General features: G+C 41.5%; 1 protein-coding gene across 2 annotated transcripts in view; it reads right to left on the bottom strand.

Annotated features, from left to right (window-relative positions):
• asmtl (acetylserotonin O-methyltransferase-like) overlaps positions 1 to 18,766 on the bottom strand; it is a 54,999-nt gene extending 36,233 nt beyond the window's left edge. The window contains exons 1-3 of one of the 2 annotated variants that reach the window (XM_072576915.1): positions 18,682 to 18,766; positions 11,505 to 11,641; positions 297 to 428 (exon numbers count right to left, since the gene is read on the bottom strand). In XM_072576915.1, coding sequence (XP_072433016.1) covers positions 297 to 428; positions 11,505 to 11,597 — 225 coding nt within the window. In that variant the 5' untranslated portion in view covers positions 11,598 to 11,641; positions 18,682 to 18,766. Of the gene's footprint in view, positions 1 to 296; positions 429 to 10,499; positions 10,680 to 11,504; positions 11,642 to 18,681 lie in introns of those variants that run through there. The other variant, XM_072576916.1, reaches the window with a different exon arrangement.
• Between the last annotated feature and the right edge of the window lie 8,390 nt (positions 18,767 to 27,156).

The raw sequence follows: 27,156 nt of genomic DNA, 5'->3' as shown, positions 1-27,156 counted from the left end.
TTTCAATCCACTGCACAGCAACATGCACATTTCCATAACACAGAACCCAAAGGTTGAGACTGAAACCAGTGTTTTATGAATGTTCACCATAACATCTTAGCTTTAAATTTATCCCTCTACCTACTTAGAAGATGTAGGTAAACAATCTGTTTTAAAGTACTCAAAACCTAATTTCCTACAGGAAAAATATCACAGCCACATTGTAAACCAAAACAATTGCATTAGCATCACGATGCAGTAGAAACGGGCAACTGCAGATCTTTTGGTTCATAATTTTATCAAGTTTTATTGCATACCAAGTGCATCCTCTTTGCCACCTCCAAGGCTTTTTCCTTTGCAGTCTCTATTGCGTAATTGTATGGCATTTCAAAAGAAGATTTGTCAAGTGTCTCATTAAACCAGGAAGGCACCACTTCAAACCTAAGACCCTGCAGTGTGAAGAAGAAGAAATGAGAAAACTCTGGTGGAAACCATATTAAAACAAAACTAGTCAAACAGGTTAAATTAGAAAGACCTGTTACAAAGAATAGACTAACATTCCCTCTAACAGAATATTAATGAGTGATCTAATTGAGATGTTTAGAACGATTACAAGGAACTGATCAGATAAATAATAAAGATCAAGTTGCTCGGACCATAACCTTAAAATAAGATCTAAGTCATTCAGGGGTGACTTTTTTTTTAAACTGCTGGTACAGATCTGGAACTCTGATCCCAAAAAGCTGTTGAGTTTAAGCTAAATTTTAATTTTAAAGAATTAGAGGGAGATTATAAAACACACACAAAATAAGTGGTGAACTATTCTTGCAGTTAGACGAAAATAAATTTATCTGAATGAGGCAGATTTCTTTTCAAGTGCTAACTGAAAAGAATATGCTGGAATAGAGAACCATATTGGCCTGTTCAAAGGTTAACACTACTGCCTCACAGCACCAGGGACCCGGGCTTGATTCCACCCTTGGGTGACTGTCTGTGTGGAGTTTGCACATTCTCCCTGTGTCTGTGTGGGTCTCCTCCGGGTGCTCCGGTTTCCTCCCACAGTTCAAAGATGTGCATGCTGGGTGGGTTAGCTATGGGTAATGTGGGGTTACAGGGTGAGGGTAGGGCATTGGGTCTGGGTGTGATACTCTTTGGAGGTGGGTGTGGACTCAATGGGCCGAATGGCCTGCTTTCACACAGCAGAGTTTTTGTAAAAAAAACACCTGAATAACATTTTGTTAGGCAAGAATATTAATGATTACAGAGCCAGATAAGACAGAGAAGTTAAGATATGGATAGGCAATTTTTCCAACTGAATAGCAGACTGGCCAGGCCGGGTTACTGTGCTGTTAATTGTAACTAACCCTTTAAATAACATGAACAAATTACTGCAGACATTCTTTTGAAGGCTATTTGACTTTAATGCTAAAGCTAACTAAAAATCAGCATTGCGTCTAAGAAATAATCTGGTCAATGTGCAGGCTGTGGCCATTTGATAGACTGAAGAGCTATTCTTTGAAGCCACTGCAAGTAAAATTGTTCCCATTTCTAAAGCAGGGGTGAGGGAGAGGGAGATTTGAATTAAAAAATTTCGAGAATTAAGTTGGATCAAGTGGAACAGACTACATTAGAAAAGAGATAAATTGAAGTTAAAGTACTAAAACAGGATAGGGAAGTGGAAAAATTTCCTCGATAAAATCTATTTTATTTTCATGCTAAATTTAAGTTTAATAGTGCAATTCCATTAAAGTTTTAACATACTGCATCTATTTCCTGGTAGTTCTGGTATAATGCACATCTCGTCAATGTGAATTGGCTATAATGCGGTTGACAAATCGTGGACACTGTTTGGACAATGTGAACTCTCTACTGAACGAATATAGCAATCTTCTACAGTGGCTTTCCATAGCACAATTTTCTCTCGTGAGAGATTGCTGAGGAACTGCAACTGTTATACCAGAACACATAGTACCTTTAAATTTTACCTGAAAAAAAACAAGCTTTTGTCTTGCACACATCAAGACAAACACAAGAATAGCAAATTTCATTATAGCAGAAAAAGGATGCTGATTTATTCACAACCCACTCTGATTGACCAAGGCATTGCCACAAAGCAAGCAATGGAAACCAATGACTCCCCAAGCCTAAACAGCACAAGACTTGAATGCATTTCAGGAGAAGAAAATTAAAAAGCTTCAACAAATGTCTCACAGTACAGCAATATTCCATGTTTGCAAGTGTCTTTGTTCACTGGGAATGGCAGATCCTGGCAGGACCACCTCCAGGGGCCCCGAAGGTAAATTTCTACAAATTTATTCTTAGAATGAGAGGACGTTGACAAGGTCAGCATTTACTGACTATCTCTAAATGTACACAGAATGAAATGCTTTCTAAAACACTTAAAGAAGCAGTTAGAATCACATGTAGGTCAGATGGGTAATGACAGCAGCATTTGTTCTCTAAGTTACATTGTTGAACTATATTTTGTTTTTATTCACTTGTGTACGTGGGCATCGCCAGCTGGTCAGCATTCTTTTGCCCATCACGAGTTGCTTGAGAAGATGCTGGTGAGCTGTCTTCTTGAAACATGCAGTCCATGTGTTGTAGGTTGTCACATGCCCTTAGGGAGGGACTTCCAGAACTTTCACCCAGATCGATTTTTACATTAATCAGGTAATTTCATCTTCATTATTAATGAGGTGAGCATTTCATTTCAATTAATAATGAATTTTATCTCCCTCAGCTGTCACGGTTGAATTTGAACTCATGTCTCTGGAGCATTAACCTTGAGATACAGAATACTGGCACACTAATATTACCCCAATGCTACCCCATTCCCCTTACATACATACATATAAACATATGGATTAGAAGTAGGCCATTCAGCCTGTCAAGCTTACTTATCATAATTAGGATCATGGCTGATCTGTTTGTATGCTGTTTCCATATCCCTTAATATCATTAGTCTCAAGAAACCTATCAATTTCTATCTTGATCTATTAAATGATTTATCTTCCACAGCCCCGGACTAGAGGATTCCAAAGATTCATCACAATGTGTGAAGAAATCCCTCATCTCAGTCATAAGTGGTTTTGTGCTGAGATCATGTTCTTCAGTCACCACCATAACCACCAAGTCATCACTGGTAGGCCAGCATTTATTGCTATCCCTAATTGTCCAGAGGGCTGCTGAGAGTCAACCATACTTCTGTGGGTATGGAGTCACATGCAGGCCAGACCAGGCAAGGATTGCAGTTGTATTCCCTAAAGGACATTTGTGACAATCAACAATGATTTTTATAAATTTCAATTCCAGACTATTTTTAAAAATTGAATTCAAATTGAACCATTTGCCATAGTGAGTGCCCAGGAAATTACCTGTTTAATGATACTACCACTGAAATATTACAATTGGTCCCCACCTCCAAATCATTTATATACAGACCATGACAGTTGTGGACCAAAGACTAATCATCTATTTAGGATGTCCACTTTGTTTTCTGTATGTTAACCAATTCACAATCCATATTAGTATACTCCAATCCCACGTACTCTGATTTTACTAACTAGCCTTACGTGTGCAACTTTATCAAAAACCTTCTACAAATCCAAACATACCACATCCACTGGTTCTCTTTTGTCTCTACTACTAGCAAGATCCTCAAAAAGCAGCAGGATGTCTATAAACCAATGAAGGATAAGAAAATTGAAAAAAGACCATGAAAAAACTTAGCTTTTTTCCACACAGCAGGTTCTGTGCACTTCCTGAAAAGATCAAGAAACCAGACTTAAAAATAATTTTCAAAAACAAAGACTTAGGAGTATTAAACATAAAAGGAGCTGGTTCAGTCCTTCATTTCTGTGTTAATCACAGGGGAAACATGAGGGGGTAAATTTACAGGGTTATGAAGAAAGGATGGGGAAATTAGGTGAACTGGATTGCTCATGCAAAGAGACAAATGCATAATGGCCTGAATGGTTTCCTTTGTTGCTGTACAATTCTAAGTGCGATTTTGATTGTAGCCTGGGGTGGCACGGTGGCTCAGTGGTTAGCACTACTGCCTCACAGCACCAGGATTCCAGGTTCGATTCCAACCTCGGGTGACTGTCTGTGTGGAGTTTTCACATTCTTCCTGTGTCTGCATGGGTTTCCTCCAGGTGCTCCAGTTTCCTCCCACAGTCCAAAGATGTGCAGGTCAGGTGAATTGGCCATACTAAATTGTCCATTGTGTTAGGTGCATTAGTCAGAGGGAAATGGGCCCGGGTGGGTTACACTTCGGAGGGTCAGTGCGGACTGGTTCGGCCGAAGGGCCTGTTTCCACACTCTTAAGGAATCTAATAAATAAAATTTAAAAATCTAAGAAACACACAACTAACTTGAGCACTGTGAGATCCAAAAAAGAGCAATCAAACAAACAACAAGATTGCCTGTTGAAGATTCAGAGTTGCTGAATACCAGGGAAGCACTTGCTCTCCTTTGAACAGTGTCACGGACCTTTTATTATCTCAGAGGAGGAAGAGAGTTTAACATCTCATTCCAAAGTAGACACGTTGAATAAATTCCCAGAGCACAGTATTATATCTGAGACTAGGCTGATACCAAGTATCCCACCGAAGCTAAAGGACAAGATTCATAAATTAAGAACTAGTTGGAAAGATCACAGGAAGAGCAGTATGCATGGCATGACACCTTAGCAAGAGGTCAAAATCTGGAATTCCTTTTATTGTACTGCATTAATTGAGGTGATATTCCACTGACGCAAAAGGATTGCAGCTGGTCTAAAAATAATCAGAAAATCCAGGGCACATTTTGAAGGAGGATAGAATACGAGTAAGAAAGTTTGCAAAACGTCCATAAAAAGAGACATGCACTCATTTGAAAATCAATTCACTAAATACAAGTTTCACTAAGTGATATGTAACTTAGCAAGAACCGTTAAAAAGCCATCATGCATCCAGTTATTGCATCATTTGTTAAAACCACTCAGAGAATGTAGCAAAATGTATTAGATTTTATAATTTTTCCATGTGGAGTCTAAATAAATCTTGTCATGTGTGCTGTGCCCTGAACTGTTTTGTGGCAGCTTTTATCAGAGCGGTTTGGCATTACCTTCCACTGTCAGGGTAAGAGGCAGTTGAAACTGTCCCTCAGTTGGAACAGGAATTGAACCCTGGCTGATGACATTATTCTGCTCGTCACCTGACCAACTATGCACAGAGGTTCAGTGGTTAGCACTGCTGCCTCACAATGTCAGGGACCCGGATTTGATTTCACCTTCTGGAAACAGTCTGTGTGGGAGTTTGTACGTTCTCCCCGTGTTTGCGTGGGTTTCCTCCTTGCACTCTAGCTTCGTCCCACTGCCCAAAGATATGCAGGCCAGGGGGATTAACCATGTTAAATTGCCCACTGTGCCCACGCACGTGTAGTCGGGGTAGATTAGCCACGAGTAATGCAGAGATTGGATAGTGGGTCTGGATGAGAAGCCTTTTGGAGAGTCAGTGTGGACTTGATGGGCTGAATGGCCTGCTTCCACACTATAGGGATTTCTATGAATCAGTACTCTTTCAAAGGATGGAATACACAATGCTTCTAATTGTTTCTAATGATGTTTGAGTTAATTGAGGTGACAAACAAGGTCATGGCATTCAATAAATCTGAACTCAAACCTGAAACAGAAATTGCTGGAGAAACTCTGGAGGTCTGGCAGCACCTATTGAGAGAAAGCAGAGTCAATGCTTCAGGTGCACCGACTCCCCATTCAAACAAGTAGCCAGGAGAAGGTGGTTTAGATTAGATTAGATTAGATTACTTACAGTGTGGAAACAGGCCCTTCGGCCCAACAAGTCCACACCGCCCCGCCGAAGCGTAACCCACCCATACCCCTACCCCGACATCTACATCTATATCTACATCTACCCCTTACCTAACACTACGGGCAATTTAGCATGGCCAATTCACCTGACCTGCACATCTTTGGACTGTGGGAGGAAACCGGAGCACCCGGAGGAAACCCATGCAGACAAGGGGAGAACGTGCAAACTCCACACAGTCAGTCGCCTGAGTCGGGAATTGAACCCAGGTCTCTGGCACTGTGAGGCAGCAGTGCTAACCACTGTGCCACCGTGCCGTGGTGTAGGGGATAACACTGTAAGTAATCTAATCTAGTCTAATTTAATAAAATAACAGGAGGATAGGTGAGGTGGGGACAGAGCCTAGATGAACAGAAAGAAAGATACCCAAACAAAAGGATAGATAATGGCATGAAATAGTGAAAAAGGGTTGGCAGTGCTGAAAGCACAGGCCCATGTGATGACAAGGGCCTGTGCTGTGGCTAAAAGACACGGAAGGTGGTATGCAGGTCCTAAAATTATCAAACTCAATCCTGAAAGCTGTAGACTCCCCTGGCAGGAAACGAGATGTTGTTCTTCCAAACTTGTGCTGAACCTCACTGGAGCATGGCAGTAGGCCGAGACAGAAATGTTGGCCAGAGAATAGGGCAGTGTCTGGAAGTGGCAGGCAACTGGAAGCTTGGGGTCATTTTTTGTGGTCAGAATGTAGGTCTTCCATAAAGAAGTCAGTGTTTCTTCTCCTCAGTGTAGAAGAGACCACATAGTTAGCAGCAAATACAGCAGACTAATTTGAATGAAGTGCAGGTAACTCACTGCTTCACCTGGAAAGTGTGACTAGAACCTTGTATAGTGAGGAGGGAGGAAGTAAATGGTTAGGTATTATACCTGTGATTGTATGGGAAGATGCCATGGGAGTGCGGGAAGATGTTGGAGTTGTGGAGTGGTGGACCAGCGTGTCTGGGAAGAAATGGTCTTTGCAATGTTGATAAGAGAAGGGAGGTGAATGTATGTCTGATGGCAGAATCCCACTGGAGGCGGAAATGACGGCTTACAGTCTTTTGCATTTGAATACTAGTGAGGACCAGGGACAGACTATCAGTGTTGTAGAAGGAAATAAAAGGGACAAGCACAGAAGTGCAGGAGATGGGTCAGATTTGGCTGAGGGCCCTGTCAACCATGGTGAATGGGGAATCTTTGGTTGAAGGCCCACCTGAGAACATAACATCATCAGAACAAATGCAACAGAGATGGAGAAACTAGAAGAATGGAATGGAGACTTTATAGGAAGAATGGTGAGAGTATGTGTAGCCCAGTTAAATGTAAGAGTGTATGGGTTTATAGTGGACATGAGTGGCCAGCCTATCTCCAGAAATGGAAATAGAGATGTCAAGGAAGGGAAGGTTGGAGTCAGAGATAGACCAGGTGAAGGTGAAGGCAGGGTGGAAATTGGAAGCGAAATTAATGAATTTTTCCAATTCTGGATGAGAGGGGAAAGCAGCACTGATGACTGTCATCAATATATCAGAGTAAATATTATGGGAATGGACCTGAATACGGTTGGAACAAGGGATATTCCATGTTGTCTAGAAAGAGACAGGCATACCGGGGCCCATGTGGGTACCCATACATGCGACGTCGTTGGTGAACAGGATCAAGGAAAACCCTAAGGCTTTCTACACCTATATCAGGAATAAAAGAATTACTAGAGTAAGATAAGGGCCAATAAAGGATAGTAGTAGGAAGTTGTGCGTGGAGTCAGAGGAGATAGGGGAAGCGTTGAATGAATGCTTTTCATCAGTATGCGCACTAGAAAATGTGGTCGAGGAGAATACTAAAATACAGGCTACTAGACTAGATAGAATTAAGGTTCACAAGGAGGTGGTGTTAGCAATCCTAGAAAGTGCAAAATTAGATAAGTCTTCTGGTACAGCTGGGATTTGCCCTAGGATTCTCAGTGAGGAGATTGCCGAGACTTTGGCTTTGATCTTTATGTTGTCATTGTCCACAGGAATAGTGCCAGAAGACTGGAGGACAGCAAATGTTGTCCCCCTTGTTCAAAAAGAGGAGCAGAGACAACCCTGGAAATTATAGACCAGTGAGCCTTACTTCGGTTGTGGTAAAAGTGTTGGAAAGGATTATTAGAGATAAGATTTATAATCATCTAGAAAGGAATAAGTTTATTAGGGATAGTCAACACAGTTTTATGAAGGGTAAGTTATGCCTCACAAACCTTATTGAGTCTTTTGAAAAGGTGACGAAATAGGTGATTTCAGTAAGACATTCGATAAGGCCCCCCACAGTAGGTTAATGCGCCAAATACGGAGGCTTGGGATTGAGGGTGATTTAGCGGTTTGGATCAGAAATTGGCTAGCTGAAAGAAGACAAGAAGGTGGTGGTTGATGGGAAATATCCATCCTGGAGTTCAGTTACTAGTGATGTACTGCAAGGGTCTGTTTTGGGTCCATTTTATTTGTCATTATAAATGACTTGGAATGAGGGCATCAAAGGATGGGTTAGTAAATTTGCAGATTGCACTAAGGTCAGTAGAGTTATGGATAGTGACAAAGGATGTTGTAGGTTACAGAGGAACATAGATAAGCTGCACTGAGAAGTGGCAAATGGAGTTTAATGCAGAACAGTGTGAGGTGATTCACTTTGGAAGGAGCATCAGGAATACAAAATACTGGGCTAATAGTAAGATTTTTGGTAGTGTAGATGAGCAGAGAGATCTCGGTGTCCAGGTACAGAGATCCCTGAAAGTTGCCATCCAGGTTGATAGACTTGTTAAGAAGACATATGGTGTATTAACTTTTATTAGATAGGTTGGACAGTGACAGCCTTCTTCTTCGGATGGTGATGGCTGGCATGAGGGGACAGATTAAAATTGAGAGGAGATAAATACAGGACAGATGTCAGAGATAGCTTTTTTACTCAGTAGTAGGGGCGTGGAACACATTGCTGCAACAGTAGTAGACTCTCCAATGTTAAGGGCATTTAAATGGTCATTGAATAGGCATATGGATGAGAATGGAATAGTGCCGGTTAGATGGGTTTCCGATTGACTTCACAGGTCGGCCTAACATCGAAGGCCTGTACTGCGCTGTAATATTCTATGTTCTGTGTTCACAGCCACAACTTTGATCTGAGAAAAGTGAGATGAGTTAAAGGAGAAGTTGTTCAAAGTGAGGACAAACTTGGCCAAGATGAAGAGGGTGATGGTGGATGGAGATGGTTCAAGCCATTTTTTTCCATGAAGTAGTGGAGAGCCCCCAAGATCATTCTGACAGGAAATAGATGTGTAAAGGGATTGCATTTCCATGGTGAAGAGAAGGTGCTTGTGATCTGGGAATTCTGAAACTCACATAAAGCATCAGAGGAATTGCAGTTGTAAGTGGGAAGAGATTGGACAAGTAGGGAAAAAAAATCAAGTCAAGATCGGAAAAAAAAAGTTATGTGGGGCAGAAACAGCTGGAAATATTGAGTCTGTCTGGGCGACCTGGACTACCAGAGTTTTCAGGGATTTGTATCCTACTTCAGTCTCTCATGCAGGCTTTTAAAAACTCTTCATGTAATAGAAGTAGTCCATTCAATCCTTTGAATCTGTTCAACTATTCATTGAGATCAAGGCTGATCTGTTGCCTAACTACATATACTTGCCTTTAGCCCACATCCTTTAATACCTTTCCTTCAAAAAATATTATCTATTTCTGACTTTAAATAAACTGATCCAGCACCCATTTATGGAAGAGAATTCCAAACATCCACCCTTTGTGTGAAGAAACACTTCCTAACATCTCTCCTGAATGGTCTGAACTAATTCTTTGACTATCAGCAATCGAGTTCTAGAATCCCCAACCAGTCGAAATAGTTTATCTACTCTGCTTTATTCTGTTAATATCTTGAAGACTTCGATCAGACCACCAACGAACCTTCTAAAGTTTAGGGAAAAAGAGGCCAAATATGCATGGTCTTTCCTCATAACTTTATCCCTGAAGTCCAAATGTTATTCTTGTAAATCGACATTGTACTCCCTCCAAGGCCAATATACCCTTCCTAAAGTGTGGTGTAAAAATGATAATTGTTTTTTGTTCTTAAATGTTGATAATGTTCCTTATTGCATTTAATTGTACATTTGGATAAGTGTCTTTTATAAACCAGAAGCTAAGTCGTTTCAAAGAAAAAAATAAAGTCATTTCATTAAAATATACACAGGCTGTTTCATCACAAGTAAAAGTAGCTGTACAAAAAATGGACAAATCAAGCAAATTAATGATGCAGACGATCAACAATTTGGATTTATAGAGTGCTTGTAACCTAATGAAATTTTCCATAGCTCCTCACAGAAGCATCGTAATGTAAAATATCACACCCAGCCACATGTTCGGACTGGCAACCACACACTTGATCAAAGGGCTAAATTTTAAGGAGTTTCTTAAAAGGAAGAAAGAGAGGTGGAGGTGTACACCGAGGGAATTCTGGAGCTTAGGACAGAGGTGGGGAACCTTTTCATGTTGGAAGGCTGCATTATGTTAGTTGTAATCTAATAAGGCCACATCCAAGAAACTTCAATTATACAGTCTTCAAAATTCACATTATTTTGTAAAAATTTAACTACTATGTACTAACTAACTAAAAAAAATGAAAAAAATGTTAATTCTAAAGTTAACTAACCTTTTAATGACTTTGTTGTGACTGCTTTTTGCAGGAAAGCATTTGAATATTTGGTTGCAGCATGGAGGTCTGCAGTTTTAGCTGATCCTCTGGATGGGTAACCATCATTCGTCACCTTAAGGGTGTCTTGATTTTGGTTAAGTAGGAGAATGTAGATTCGTGGCAATAAGATTATTTCGTTGAATTTTCTTTTACTCTCTGGTATTTTAAATACATTCATTTTAAGATTAAAACAAAAATAATAAAGGACGAAAAAAACATATTAATAAAAAATAAAAGATTTGTTCTGCAAAATTTGGATTCGTTCAAAAGGCCACACACAATGTCCTAAAAGGCCGCATGCGGCCTTAAAGCCGCAGGTTCCCCAAAACTGGCTCAGGACCTTTGAAGATGAACATATAATTGTACATATAAGCAGGAACTGGGAACAGCACAGCAGTTGAATGTGAGTTGCTGGAAAAGCACAGCAGGTCAAGCAGCATCTGAGGAGCAGGAAAATTGGTGCTTCTTGCTGGAGCCCTTCATCAGGAATCAGCACAGCACTCAGTCCCATTAACCTGTCTTACCATTCAATGGCATCATGGCTGATTTGATTGCGGCCTCAACTTCACATTCCTGACTACTGCCGACCCCCAATATCCATATTGTTGTCTAAGGAGGGATTCAATCTACTCCTGCTTTAAATTAGTGCAATGAACCTGCTTACACCACTCTCTGGGGAAGAGAGTTCCAAAAACTCGAATCCTGAGAGAAAACGAAATTTCTCATTTGAAAACAAGCATATTTAATGTCTGACCAACAAAGCAATCTAGCAAAAGAATCATCTAACAAATTGGAAAAGCACCGTCAAATTAATGTATCTGCAAATGACTACGGTGCTACTGCACGGTGAAAGTCTTCTAATTTCTCTCAGCAATATTGTAATATAAGGCCTTTAAATTTCATTTATTTGCCCATAAAGCGCAGTCACAAGTGACTTGTTGTATAATTTAAACCAGTACTTACAACGTTGTTCAGAATTTCCCTCCTGCGTGGAGAAGCACTAGCTAGGACCACACATTTTCCATTAAGTTTGGAAATAACTGGATTCAGCACCATGGTGATTGTTAGGTAATTTTACTTTACAATTTGCTCACTTTTACCTACGAGAAATTAAAAGAGAACATTAGAAATGCGGGACTTAGGAGCAAGGCAATGTCATTTGATCTAAGAAACCTGCTCTGTTACTCAATAAAATCACGACTGATCTATTTCGATTAGATTAGATTACTTACAGTGTGGAAACAGGCCCTTCGGCCCAACAAGTCCACACCGCCCCGCCGAAGCACAACCCACCCTTACCCCTACATTTACCCCTTACCTAACACTACGGGCAATTTAGCATGGCCAATTCACCTGACCTGCACATCTTTGGACTGTGGGAGGAAACCGGAGCACCCGGAGGAAACCCACACAGACACGGGGAGAACGTGCAAACTCCACAGTCAGTCGCCTGAGGCGGGAATTGAACCCGGGTCTCTGGCGCTGTGAGGCAGCAGTGCTAAACACTGTGCCACCATGCCGCCGTGGAGTTGCTGTCTCATCTCCACTTTCCAGTTTGCCACCTGACCTCCAGCTAACTCTTGCCTCCCTTATAAAGCAAAAATATAACTCAGCCTTGAATAAAGTCAGCCTCCTGTGCAGAAGAAAATTCCAAACTAATGACCCTTCAAGATAAAAACACTCTTAAAAGAGAAGCACATTATGCTTCAAGTATGCCCCTTAGTTTTAGTTTGTTCCACAAGGTTCTGTCTTCACAAAGGAGGAACAAATCACATACCATAAATGTTGGAGAATGCAAGATGTAGTGAGAGAGAAGAACTGAGGGAGATCAATATTAGTAGAGAAATGGTGCTGGAAAAATTGATGGGAACAAAGGCAGATAAAACCCTAATACCTGATAATCAACATCCCGGAGGACTTAAGGAAGTGGCTCCAGAAATAGTGGATATATTAGTGTTCATCTTCCAGGATTCTAGAGACTCTGGAACAGTCCCTGCAGATTGGAGGGTAGCTAATCTTACTCCAATATTCAAAAAGGAAGGTAGGGAGAAAACAGGGAATTATAGAATAGTAAGCCTTAACATCGGTAGGGGGAAAATTCTTGAATCCATTATCAAGGACTTCATAGTGGAGCATTTCAAAAGCAGTAACAGAATCAGATAGAGTCAGAATGGATTTATGAAGGGGAAATCATGCTTGACAAATATGTTGGAATTCTATAAGGATGTAACTGGTAGAGTTGACAAGGAGGAGCCAGTCAATGTGATATATTTGGACTTTCAGAAAGTGTTTGACAAAGTCCCGCATAACAGATTATTGTGCAAGATTAAAGCACATGGGACTGGAGAAGTGTATTGAGATGGATTGAAAACTGGTTGGCAGAGAGGAAACAAAGAGTAGGAATGAACGGGCCCTTTTCAAATTGGCAGTAAGTAACTAGTGGGGTGCCATGTGGATCAGTACTGAGACCTCAGCTTTTCACAATACATATTAAGGATACAGATGAGAGAACAAAATGTAACATCTCAAAGTTTGCAATGATACCAAGTGAACTGTGTTGAGGATGCAGAGATCCTTCAGCATGATCTGGACAGGTTGGGTGAGTGGGCAAATGAATGGCAGACGCAGTATAATATGGACAAATGTGAGGTTATTCAGTTTTGAAGCAAACACAAGGTGGCAGATTACTACCTGAATGGTTGTAAATTGGGAGAGGGGAGTGTGTAGCAGGACCTGGGTATCCTTGTGTACCAGTTGCTAGAGGTAAGCTATGATAAAGAAGACAAATGGTATGTTGGCCTTCACTGTGAGAGGTGTTGAGTACAGGAGCAGGGATGTGTTGTTGCAGTTCTACAGGGCCATGGTGAGGCCACATCTAGAATATTGTGTGCAGGTTTGGTCTCCTTTTCTGAGGAAGGATGCTTTTGCTCTCGAGGGAATATAACAAAGGTTTACCAGGTTGGTTCCAGGGATGACCTGTGAGGAGAGATTGATTAGGTTAGGATTGTTTTCACTGGTGTTCAGACAAATGACGGGGGAATCTCAGAGATTTATAAAATTCTAACAGGACTTTACACCTATAAAGACTGACCAAGCCAATAATACCATTGCCACATTATTGGGCAATGAAGCAGATATTTGGACACCAGCAGCACCAACAAGAACATCATGTTAAAATTACTGGAACTGTGTCTCACAACTCACTTTACATTTAATGGACAAATATACAGACAAATCAATGGCACAGCAATGGAGTCCCCAACATCAAGACTGATAGCAGAACCAGTAATGCAACGTTCGGAACGGACAGCCGTCCCTACCATCCAACCGAAACTCGGTAACTGTTACGCAGGTGATATCTTTGCCGTTATTAAACGTACACAACTGGAAGAAGCTCATTACCACATCAATAACATCCTCACCAAATAAAGTTCACTAATTAGGAGAACAGCAGACTCCCCTGCCTGGTTAAAACGGGGTAAAAACCCACCTGGTTGTATAAGTGGAATGCACACCTACCAGTGAACTCCGGACCAGTGTGTATAGGATGAACCTATGTGCAGACCAGCTACTGAACTATAATAGCAATCACCCCAATACTCACAAACAAAGCTGCATTAGGATACTATTTAAATAGGCAAACCAGAACTCCAAAGAGTAGAACAGGACCACCTATTCAAGAAATTTAAACGGAATGGGTACCCCAAGAGCACCATCTTCTGGTACACATGCAACAAACCTAAATAGGAAAACACTACATGACCAGACATGATAGCAACCATACTGTATGTCAACGACATATCAGAAATGACTACCCAACTACTCAGACCCCTAGGAATCGTAGCAGCCCACAAACCAGTAAACAACTTTCATCAGGTCCTCACAAAAGTTAAAGATCTGACACCCACAGCCAACAGGACGAACGTAATCTACCAGATGAGAGTATGGTGCTGGAAAATCACAGTAGGTCGGACAGTATTCGAGAATTATGCAAATCTACGGTTCGGGCATAAGCCCTTCATCAGGCTTATGCTCGAAACATCAATTCTCCTGCTGCCTGACCTGCTGTTCTTTTCCAGCACCACACTCTTGACTCTGATCTCCAGCATCTACAGTCCCTTCTTTCTCCTAGTAATCCACAAGCTACCCTGTGAGGACTGTGAAAAATGTTAAACAGGAAACAGGAAGAAAACTGACCGTACGAGTGCATGAACAGCATCTCGCCACCGCCAGACGCGACCAGCACACTCTCATTTCCACCCACATTGACAATGAAGGATGCAAATTCAACTGGCACAACGTAACCATCTTAGCACAGGCAAAACAGAGGCATGCGAGAGAATTCCTTGAAACCTGGCATTCTATCCACTACTCAATAAATAAACACTTTGAAATAGATCCCATATAGAAATCACGCAGATACAAAACTAAAAAACAGAGACACGTAAATAGCAGATGGGACTGACCACCAACGCTTCACTGGAGACATACTGATGATGTCATCTAGCAAGGTGATGAAATGCCTGCAGAAAAACTCATCAGCTTGGCGAACAAATCCATCACCCTACCCACAAGCCGAGCTACAAATCTTTTCAAAACCTCTAATCTATTAGGACTAGACAGTGTAGATGCAAGGAGGATGTACCCAATGGTGAGTATGTCCAGAACCATCGGGACATGACCTGAGGATTCAGGATAGACCATGGAGGATGAAGAAGAGTCATTTTTTTCATCCAGACTGGTGAGCCTGTGGAATTCATTACCTCAGGAAGTAGTTGAGACCAAGACATTGAATCAATGTGTTCAAGAGGCGGCGAGATATAGCACTTGAGGCAAATGGGATTAAAGGTTATGGGGAGAAAGCAGGATTAGGTTATTGAGCTGGATGATCAGCTAGAATCATGATAAATGGCAGAGCAGGCTCAAAGGGATGAATAACCTCCTCCTGCAAATAATCAAAGGGGGCTTTGTTTATGTTGGCTGCTTTCCCAATGCAGTGGGAAATGTAGTCAGAGTCAATGGAAGAATGGCTGGCTTTCGTGATGGACTGGGCTGCGTTCACAACTCTGTAATTTCTTGTGGTCTTGGTAAAGCAGATGTCATTTCAAGCTAATTGCATCCAGATAGGATGCTTTCCACAGTGCAGCTATCAAATTTTGTAAGAGTCATTATGGAAATTTTCCATAGAGGCATTGGTGTGCTTTCTTGACTGCAACATCGACGTGGACGGACTAGGAGAGATTGTTGATGATATTTACCCCAAGGAACTTGAAGCTCTTGAAAGTCCTGGGGACTGTTGCTGAACAGAGAGACCTTGACGTGCAGATTCATAACTAATTTAAAATAGAGTCACAACTAGATTGGATAGTGAAGAAGATGTTTGGTATTAGATTAGATTACTTACATTAGATTAGATTAGATTACTTACAGTGTGGAAACAGGCCCTTCGGCCCAACAAATCCACACCGACCCACCGAAGCGCAACCCACCCATTCCCCTAATCTAACACTATGGGCAATTTAGCATGGCCAATTCACCTGACCTGCACATCTTTGGACTGTGGGAGGAAACCGGAGCACCCGGAGGAAACCCACGCAGACACGGGGAGAATGTGCAAACTCCACACAGTCAGTCGCCTGAGGCGGGAATTGAACCCGGGTCTCTGGCGCTGTGAGGCAGCAGTGCTAACCACTGTGCCACCGTGCCGCCCACAAGGTATGTTTTCCTTCATTGGTCAAACCATTGAGTAGAGGAGTTCGGAGGTCATTTTGCAACTGTACAGGACATTGGTTCAGCCACTTTTGGAATACTGTGTGCAATTCTGGTCTCTCTCCTATTGTAAGGATGTTGTGAAACTTGAAAGGGTTCAGAAAAGATTTACAAGAATGTTGCCAGAGTTGAAAGATTTGAACTATAAGGAGAGGATGAATCGGCTCGGGGCTGTTTTCCCTGGAGCATCAGAGGCTGAGGGATGACCTTATAGAAGTGTATAAAATCATGAGGGGTATAGATAGAGTAAATAGACATGGTCTTTTCCCTGGGGTGGGAGAATCCAGAACAGAAGGACATAGGTTTAGGGTGAGAGGTTAAAATTTAAAAGGGACCTAAGGGGCAACTGTTTCATACAGAGGGTGGTGCATGTAGAGAATGAGCTATCAGAGGAAGTGAAAATCAACTAGGTAAAAACAATGATTGCAGATGCTGAAAACCAAATACTGGATTAGTGGTGCTGGAAGAGCACAGCAGTTCAGGCAGCATCCAACGAGCAGTGAAATTGACGTTTCGGGCAAAAGCCCTTCATCAGGAATGATGAAGGGCTTTTGCCCAAAACGTCGATTTCGCTGCTCATTGGATGCTGCCTGAACTGTTGTGCTCTTCCAGCACCACTAATCCAGTGTCAGAGGAAGTGGCAGAGGCTAGTATAATTACAACATTTAAAATACATCTGGGTGGATATATGAATAGGAAAGGTTTAGAGGGATATGGGCCAAGTACTGACAAATGGGACTAGATTATGTTAGGATTTCTGGTCAACACGGGCGAATGGGGCTGAAGGGTCTGTTTCTGAGCTGAACATCTCTATGACCACTTCCACTGATACAAACAGGGGTGTGTCCTCCACACTGCTCCCTTGATGTCAATGACCAGCTCCATCATTTTACTGACACTGAGGAAGAAATTGTTGCCACTAAGCTGTCGATCTCTTTCATCTATTCCACCTTATCAGTTTGAGATCCAATCCACAATGCTGGTGTCATCAGCAAACTTGTAAAGGGAGTTAGCGCTGAATTCGGCTGCACTGTCTGAGTGTATACAGAGTATAGTAAGTGGCTGAGCAACCTTGCGGACCACTGGTGTGGAGGAGGTGTTGTCACCTCCTCGAGTTGCAAAGTGAGGAGCAGAGTCCTAGGTCTCTGAGTTTGGAGATGAGATCTTACATGCTTCAATAAGATCACCTAAAACATTTAACCTTTATTAATCTCAGGAATGAGTCAAGTGAATCTTTGCTGAACCGCTTCTAAAGCAATTATCTGATTTTCAAATAATGACCCACGATTTAAAAAAAAATTCAATGGGTACCACGGCTAAGCCAGCACTTATTGTCAATTACCAATCTTAAGTGAACACTGAGAAGGTAATGGTGAGCTATCTTCTTGACTCACTGCGGTCTGTTTGTGGTTGGTATACCCACAATGCTGTTAGGAAGTTTCAGAATTTGACCCAGCAATAATGAAGAAACTGTGACATATTTTTAAGTCAGGATGATGAGTGACTTTCAAGTTCTCTGCACTGCTGCCCAAGATAGTAGTGGTCATGGGTTTAGAAGGCGATTTCCAAGGAACTTGGTGAATTTCAGCATTGCATTTTGTAGGTACTGGACTATCGCAGTGATGGGGATGAATGTTTGTAGGCAAGCATCATTCTGCAGAGACAGACAGACACAACGGTCCCACATGATCACCAAGACACACTGTCTGTCTCTCACACACAGTCCACTGACACTCACTCTCTTAGGTAAAAACAATGACTGCAGATGCTGGAAACCAGATTCTGGATTAGTGGTGCTGGAAAAGCACAGTAGTTCAGGCAGCATCCGAGGAGCAGGAAAAATCGACGTTTCGGGCAAAAGCTATTCCTGATGAAGGGCTTTTGCCCGAAAAATCGATTTTACTGCTCCTTGGTTGCTGCCTGAACTGCTGTGCTTTTCCAGCACCACTCTAATCCAGAATCGCATTCCCTTGCACACAGTTAGTCCCCAATGACTCTATCTCACAGTCACACAATTATGTGCAGCCCCCTCCCCATCACAAGTCTCTCTCTCTCTCTCTCTCTCACTCTCACATGCACCAATCCACACAGATGGACCATATTTTCATCTTTTCCAGCTCTCCCTCTCTCCCACACTTCCAATCTCACCCTCAGCCCCTCGTACCTCAGTGTCCTCCCAATCTCACCATCCAACTCACTATCCCTTCCTCTCTGACCCCAACTCTCACCTTCTCCATCTCTCATTTCCCCCCCCAACCCACTCTCACCTCCCACTACCCCCTTCCATTAGTCACTTTTCTTTTCCTTTCTTTGTCTGTCTGTCTATATCCCTATCCACTGTCCTTTCCCTTTTCACCCCCTTCTCCCTTACCTGTTCTGACTGGAAGTGAAACGATTCAAGTAGGAACACGTGACGCATGCGCAACATCGAACCCGCACTGCGCATGCGTTTCCTGCCACGGCACCACAAGGGCGCCTGCGCGGTTTGTGTCTACACTACGCAGGCGCCTGGGCAAAGACCTGGGTCTGGGAGGGGGTCCTGTTTGGATCAATGGGGAAGGACATGGGGCTTAAAGGGAGTCCAGCTTCGGTGGGCTTCAGAAAGTTTGCTCTGAATTCAGAGTTGATTGTATTTGAACCTGAATATGAAATTCAAAATAATCCCACTCCCCCCCCCCCCCAAAAAAAAATTAACAATATGCGTGCTGGAATTCAGAAACAAAAATCACAGTATCTGTGAAGGGAAAGCAGAGTTAATGTTTTGGGTCCAGTGATCCTTTTGGAATATTGTGTGCAATTCTGGTCCCCTTCCTATCAGGAAGATGTTGTGAAATGTGAAAGGGTTCAGAAAAGATTTACAATGACGTTGCCAGGGTTGCAGGATTTGTGCTATAGGGAGAGGTTGAATAGGCTGGGGTTGTTTTCCCTGGAGTGTCGATGGCTGAGGAGTGACCTTAGAGAGGTTTATAAAGTCATGAGGGGCATGGATAGGATAAATAGACAAAGTCTCTTTCCTGGGGTACAGGAGTCCAGAACTGTAGGGCATAGGTTTAGGATGAGAGGGGAAAGATATAAAAGAGACCTACAGGACAATTTTTTTCACGCAGAGGCACTTTTAAAAAAAGAAAGACAAAGGTAAAGAGCACCTAGGAAGTGATTCAAATGGAGAAAGAACCCTGCACTGCTGTTTGACCCAACAGTAACTTGGACAGATGCTGCCTTTGCTGTTTGGCTTCAGTATAAGTAGTGGAGGCTGAACTCTAGGACGGTAGCATTAGGCCAAACTAACTCAGTCAGTTAATTTTAAAAGCATCTGGATGGGTATATGAATAGGAAGGGCATAGAGGGATATGGGCCAAATGCTGACAAATGGGACTAGATTTATTAGGATATCTGGTTGGCATGGACGAATTGGACAGAAGGGTCTGTTTCCATGCTGTACATCTTTATGATTCTAAGTGTTAATGTTAAACTGAGATTGTGTATTGAGATTTTTATCAATCAAACTTTTTTATGATAAATGAATGAAGGTGGCTAAGTGGAGAAAGTTCACAGATCAGCTGTGATCACATTAAAAGGTGGAACAGGCTTGGGGACTCGAGGACAAGTAGAATGGTACGTTAGAAGTGTTGGATATGGAAGACTGGCTAAGCTTCTCTCCCATAATTACTGGAAATAAATGGTGCCTCAACAAATAACCCGTCACATCCAATGAATGAATAAATAAAATATTCACACATCTGCAATTATATGTCAGAAGCAAATAAGGAATAATGTTGGTCAAGTTGATGTTATGTAATGCACGTGCCATCTTGAGTTTACAGAAAAAGTATAGGAACTTACTTCTGCAAATGAGGATTGGTGCTAAATCAAAAGGATTCTGCCTAATACCTCAGAAATCCCATATCGATCTCCACGGAAAATGTCTCTGATCAGAGGACAGCTGGGAAACAAGGTCAGGTGGGTTTATTGGCAATCACAAATAGGCTTACACATTAGCCACCACTTGTGTGAATTATCTAAGAAATCCTAGTACCTGTGAAACTGACGTGAGGCAATCAGTACCTTTAGAAGAGGAAGAAGGCTTTGACATATCACCATCTTTCTCCTTTTATGATGATACTTCTACCCTGCCTTAATGACCAAGCGTTTGCCCTTACACTTGCTTATGCCAATTTTCGTCTGATAATATTTCTTTGAATTGCAAACAATATGCAAGTAATGTTGGGAATAGTCAGGAGGAAAATTTGCTGCAGTGTTTCAGCAGCAGATAGCTGAGATAATTGTGATTAAACCTTCCCCGCAGTTCTGGGGATTTGTCCGACATTTTGTGCAAGGACAGTTACTGGATTCTTACACTGTCTTGTACTTTGCACTGTCATATATTGACAAGGAGCAAACAGAAGTTAGAATTAACTGACTGAGTTAGTTCGGCCTAATGCTACCGTCCTAGAGTTCAATGATTTGATGATTGTGTTTTAGCAACTCCATAGCGTTAGGAAATCGAAACTTAGATCTTGTTTGTCTTTGTCAAAACTTAAAGACACCAAAATGAAAAATGCAGGATTGTGCAGCCAATTTGTGCATTGACCACTTCTGAGCTAAATTGTCATCGTGATATTGATTAGCAAATTGGCGGAATCATTTCTATGTTCTTTCATGCAGGTTTAGGAGTTTACTGAAGGATGTAATAGCAAACTTTGTGTGCCACAGATGTTCTAGTCTCGAAGCCAACTTTCAAAACAAATGTTGATGAAATGTGAAAGCTAAGTTGGTGTACTCCTTTGCAGGAATTTTTCAATTCTAATTATAATTTTAGTTCAATTCGAATTGTAGTAGCTTCTGCTAAAATTCTTATTTTGTAACTTATGCATGCAGTTCTCTTCTGTCAGGAGACAATAATGTCAAAGTTGAGTACCCTACAATCTATAGAGTTGACAGTGACTGTGTTATCCGCAAGTGCGTGAGGAACATAGGAGTTAGGAGTGGGAGTAGGCAATTCAGCCCTTTGAGCCCATTTAACATAATCATGGCTGGTCTGAACCACCTGATGAAGGATCAGCACTCCGAAAGGCTAGTGCTTCCAAATAAACCTGTTGGACTATAACCTGGTGTTGTGCAATTTTTAACTTTGTATACCACAGACCACCACTGGCATCTCCAAAGTGATCTTTGGTTCTCAACTCCACTTTCGAGCCTGCTCTCCATAACTCTTTATCCCACCTTTCATCGGAAACATAACTATTTTTTTCTGAACATGTTGATTGATTCTGCCTCTACTATGCTCTGGGGCAGTGAGTTCCACAGATTCACATCCCTCTGAGAGAAGTAGTTTATCCTCATCTCAACTTTGAACCTACCTTCCCTCGAAATTGCTGACCTTTTATTTGAGACTATTCCACAAGGGGGAGCATCTGTGCAACATCCAACTTACTAAAGATCCCTTTCGTATTTTACAGAGGAGCCTCGATTATCTGAAGGACACAGGCAGTATTTCGTTCGGTTAATCAAATTCCAGATAATTGAATGCCGGATAATATGGTTTAGTCGAGCATCGGGACCTTGCGATCTTACCTTATATAATGATAACAAAATTTATTTTATAATCCTGTCCTTTTACAATAAATGCTGAAAATGTGTTGCTGGAAAAGCGCAGCAGGTCAGGCAGCATCCAAAGAGCAGGAGAATCGACGTTTCGGGCATGAGCCCTTCTTCAGGAAAGATTCTCCTGCTCCTTGGATGCTGCCTGACCTGCTGTGCTTTTCCAGCAATACATTTTCAGCTCTGATCTCCAGCATCTGCAGTCCTCACTTTCTCCTCCTTTTACAATAAATGCCAGGCTTTCATTTGCCTTCTTGTTATTTGCTCACCTGTACACCCACTTTTTGCAATTCACACACAAAGGCACCCAGATCCCTCTGTACCAATGCTCTTTGAATTTGCTTCCCATTGCGATAATAACTTGCCTTTTTATTTTTGTAGTCAAAATAGATAACCCTGCTCTTATCTATATTAAACACCATCTGCTAGATCCTGCCCCATTCTCCTGACCTTAAAATATCCACTGTGAACGCTTCATCATAGAATCCCTACAGTGCAGAAGCAGGCCATTCAACCCATCGAGTCCATACCGAGCCTCTGAAGAGCATCCTGCCCAGCTTCACACCACACATCACAGCCTGTTTTCCCATCTATTTCTACATCAGGTGTGAACAGTCTTTGTTTGCAAATCATTTATATAGGTTGTAAATGGTTGAGCCGAGACTGAAACCTGCAGCAACCCACTTTTTACGGTTCACCATCCAGAGAATTGACCCCTTACCTTGACCCCCACTGTTTTCTGTCAGTCAGCCAATCCTCTATCCAAGACAGTACTCTACCCCTAACCCCCAGCATTTAACCTTCTGGATCCGTTTTTTTATGCAACACCTTGTCAATGCCTTCTGGAAGTCAAGATATACAACATCCACTAGATCCTCATTATCCACCATGCTGGTTACATCTTCAAAGAACCCCAGGAAGCTTGACAAGCATGACTTGCCCTTCATGAAACTGTGCTGACACTGCTGAGTTGAGCTTTGTTTTTCTAAGTGTTCAGTTATCTCCTCATTTAATTTTGTCTCCAGCAACTTCCCACTACAGAGATCAAACTAGCTGGTCTATAGTTCATTATTTTTAGCCTAACTCCATTTTGATTTAGGATTTAGCCTGTTTCCAATCCACTGGAACCTTTCCAGAATCCAGGGAATTTTGAAATATTTGATTTAATTTAATCTGAGTTGATTTATCATCATCATATGTACCTAGGTACAGTGACAAGTTTAATTTTGCATGTAGTCCAGGCAGATCGTACCATACAAAGTTCATAAGGATAATAGATCACTGCAAAGAATACAATATTACGGGTGCAGAGAAGGTTCGAAAAGACCGAGATCAACATTAAATTTGAAGTTTGAGAGCGTGCATTCAGAAGTCCAATAATAGCAGGGAAGAAGCCATTCTTGAATCTGTTCATGCGTGTATACAAACTTCAATATCTTCTGTCTGACAGAAGAGGATGGAAAAGAGTATAACTGGGGTAGGAGGGGTCTTTGATTATGTTGGTTGCTTTGCCGAAGCAACGGGAAGTATAGATGATGTCAATGAACCTTTGTTTTTGTAATGGACTTTTGTGTACGCAACTTTTTGTAATTTCTTGTGGAGTAGCAGTTACCATACCACACTGTGATGCATCCAGATAGAATGCTTTCTGTGGTACATCTATAAAAATTGGTAAGAGTCCTTGCAGACATGCCAAAATTCATTAGCCTCCTGAGGAAGTAGAGACCTAGTTGTGTTTTCTTGACTAATGTATCCACTATCTCTGCTGCCTCCTCTTCACCTGCAAGCCATCAGGCACTGGGGACTTATCTGTCTTATGATTCACACTACTTGTACAAACTTTTGATCTCTCTGCTATAAATTCTGTGTAGATTTGCCTCCCTGCACTTCACCTGACCAAGGGGTAGTGCTCCAAAAGTTTATAATTTCAAATAAAACTGGTCTATAATCTAGTGTTGTCTAATGTTTTTACCTTGTCCACCCCAGTCCAACACTAACAGCTCCACATCATGTCTTTAATCTCATCAGTTTACTTAATGTCTTCTCCCCAGACATAGTAATTTCACCAAATTCCTCTGTAGCAACTGCAATTTTTTTGAGTAAAATAAATCATCTTCCAATGTGAAACGAAGACAAAGACAAAATATTGTTTCAGTGCCTCTGCCATTTGAGTTTCCCACTATTGTCTCGCTGCTTTCGTCATCTAAAGGGCTGACATTTACTTTCACTATTCTCAACTTTTTTAATATACTTATAGAAGCTTTTGGTATCTGTGCTTATGTTTGCTGATAGTTTCTTTCCATAGTTCATCTTAGCTCTTTTGATTATATTTCTCACAATGTTTTGTTGATGTTTAAAGTTCTCACAGTGCTCCAGAGTGTCACTAACCTTTGCAGTATGATATGCCCTAATTTTTGCCTTTATGTGTATGTTTCAGTGACTGGGTCAACATCTGTGTGTATGCGCCTGTGTGTGTGCTAGTATCTGTTTAATTTTCTATGTGTGTGCATTAGTGTCAATGCCAGCATCAGTGATAATGTCATGAAATATGTTCAAACACCATGTTACCACAAAATGTCCAGTCATCCTGGGAATGATGCTGCACCCAAACTTTGGGTGATCTCACACTCTGGCTGACTTATCCTTAAACCTTTCTGCCTCTTTTCCCTCCATTTAGATGCTCTGTGAAACAAATCCATTTGACAAGCTTTGGGTCACTTAGCAATAATATGTCCTTATGTGACTCAGTGTCAAATGCTGCTTGATAATTCCTGCATGAACTTTACTACCTGAAATACCAATTAATATTGTTGAAGGAGAAGGCAGAGAGAAGTGAAGAATACCACAGAATGAATATAATAAAAGCATTGAATCCAATGAAGTCGTAGGAGGGAGGAGGACTATGATGAAAGTGCACTAACTGAGCTGCAATGACTAGCATACATGTTACTAACAGGAAGTCAGACATTCAGCAAGCTGGGAAGTAGATCTTGCATGGGCTGCAACACCAGAAGGAAGAGGCAAACCTTGTCATAGCAACATCCTGCTGCATTTGTATGGAGCCAGAAGAGGAGCTTTTTTGCTACTTCTGGTTCTACATAAATGAAATGCAATAAACATTTTCCTAGTTTGTTGTGGACATCCACTTGTAATACCTTTAACAACTGTGGACTAAGCAGCTAAAATTCCGGAACAATTGGTCAATTGTTTGTGTGTATGTGTGTGTGTGGTAGCTGCCAGATTAACATGAAATGTCAGGCACTGTGTCCTCAAATTTATCCTCCCATTGACCATTCATCCAAGAGAAAGATGCAAGGATGTAGAATTTCTATGTCTTTGACACCAGTTGATTGACTGTCATGTTGGATCAAATAATGTTATGATCGTTGTGTATGAAGTTAGTGGAATATAACAAATGACACTCCATTAGCAAGACATTGTACCTCTGTAGTGATTGGAATGAAGTTGGCCAGGTGGATCCATTGAATATGAGGTCCTTGATTGGGCTGCAGAACTGGGCTAAGCATGGAATCCTGGCTGACAGATATAAACAGGAGTCTCAGAGAGTCTCCTCACTCTGAGGACTGGATCTCAAGCTAGGTGGTCAGAGTCCATGCACTGTGCTCGTGTAAATAAAAGGTGACTTAGTGACGGAATACCAGGCATTGTGAAGTTATTTCAACTTCACACTCAAAAGTCAAGGCTTTTGTAAAAGTCAATTAGGATGCCATTCATATAAATTAGGATGAAGGTAAATTATTTGGGGAAAAAGAGAAAGAACTCTATTGAGCTCTAACTGTGATTGTTGTGGCAAATTCTTATAGTCTGATTTTCTGTTAGTTATATTGGAAATGCAAAATGGAAAGGCTTTCCACACCCTAACTTTCTCTACAGGAGAAAACAGCTTTTTCAAAGAATAAATGACTCTCCTTATGGTTCAACACATTTCTCCAGAGAGTAGTTGAGCATTACAAATAGATATTATCATGTCAAGATTAGAGGGGTGCTGGAAAAACACAGCAGGTCAGGCAGCATCTGAGGAGCAGGAAAGTCGATATTTCGGGCAAAAACCCTTCATCAGGAATTGCCCGAAACATTGATTCTCCTGCTCCTCAGATGCTGCCTGACCTGCTGTGCTTTTCCAACACCACTCTAATCTTGACTCTAATCTCCAGCATCTGCGATACCCACTTCTGCCTAGTAGATATTATCATGACCAGATCATGGGTAATGTTCTTTAATTTGTTGTGGTTCCAGGCATGATACATTGGAACAGAAGCAGGCCATTCAGCCCCTCAAACTTGTTCCTCCAGTCAATGGGCTCATGGGTTGATCTGTGACCTAATTTAAATACTTGTGAGTTTTGACAAGATTTGGAGTTCAGGTTGAGGTCCTGGATGTAGGTTTGCTCACTGAGCTGGAAGGTTCATTTCCATTAAATACATTTAGTACTTCCATTAAGTAGCCTATATCATTTAACATCTTCACTTAAAGAAAATCGCTCAGATTTAAAATTAACAATTGATCCCGCATCTGTTGTCATTTTGTGGAAGCTGAATCCAAGTCTCTACCACCCTCTATGTGTAGATGTGCATCCAATCAACTTTCTTGAATAGGTCGGCCCTAATTCTCAGACTATGCCCCCTGGTTCTAGAATGCCTAACTAGTGGAAACTGCTTATCTTTGTCTACCCTGTATTTTTATGTTCATATCTTGAAGACATTGATCAGATCATTCCTTAATCTTCTAAACCTAGAGAAAAAAGACCTAATTTGTAATCTCTCCTCATAACCCCTGAAGTCCAATATAATTGTTGTAATGATTAGGAGATGCCGATGTTGGATTGGGGTGGACAAAGTTAAAAATCACACAACACCAGGTTATAGTCCAACAGGCTTAATTGGAAGCACTAGCTTTTGAAGCACTGCTTCTTCATCAGGTGTTTGTATTCCTTCAATGTATCCTTCTTAGGGTGTTGTGCCCAAATCTGCTCATAGTAGTCCAAGTGAGATCTAACCAGTGTTTTATACAACTGCAACATAACTGCTGCATCCTTGAACTCCAGTCCCCTAGATATAAGATACCTCACACTGTAAAGCTGCTGAGGGCTGAACTGGCTCCTCTTGCTTATTCATCCACCCACTGAGTTGTTTGTAATATTTTTAATTTGAAAAGGATCCCTTTCTCCCAAATCCAAATGGACTTGTGTTTCAAAAGGGTGGCACGGTGGCACAGTGGTTCGCAC

This window comes from Chiloscyllium punctatum, chromosome 9 (genome assembly GCF_047496795.1).
Source record: "Chiloscyllium punctatum isolate Juve2018m chromosome 9, sChiPun1.3, whole genome shotgun sequence".
In the NCBI taxonomy this organism is placed as follows: domain Eukaryota; kingdom Metazoa; phylum Chordata; class Chondrichthyes; order Orectolobiformes; family Hemiscylliidae; genus Chiloscyllium; species Chiloscyllium punctatum.
Note: the sequence above shows the minus strand (reverse complement) of the source record. Positions and strands in the feature narration are given on the sequence as shown.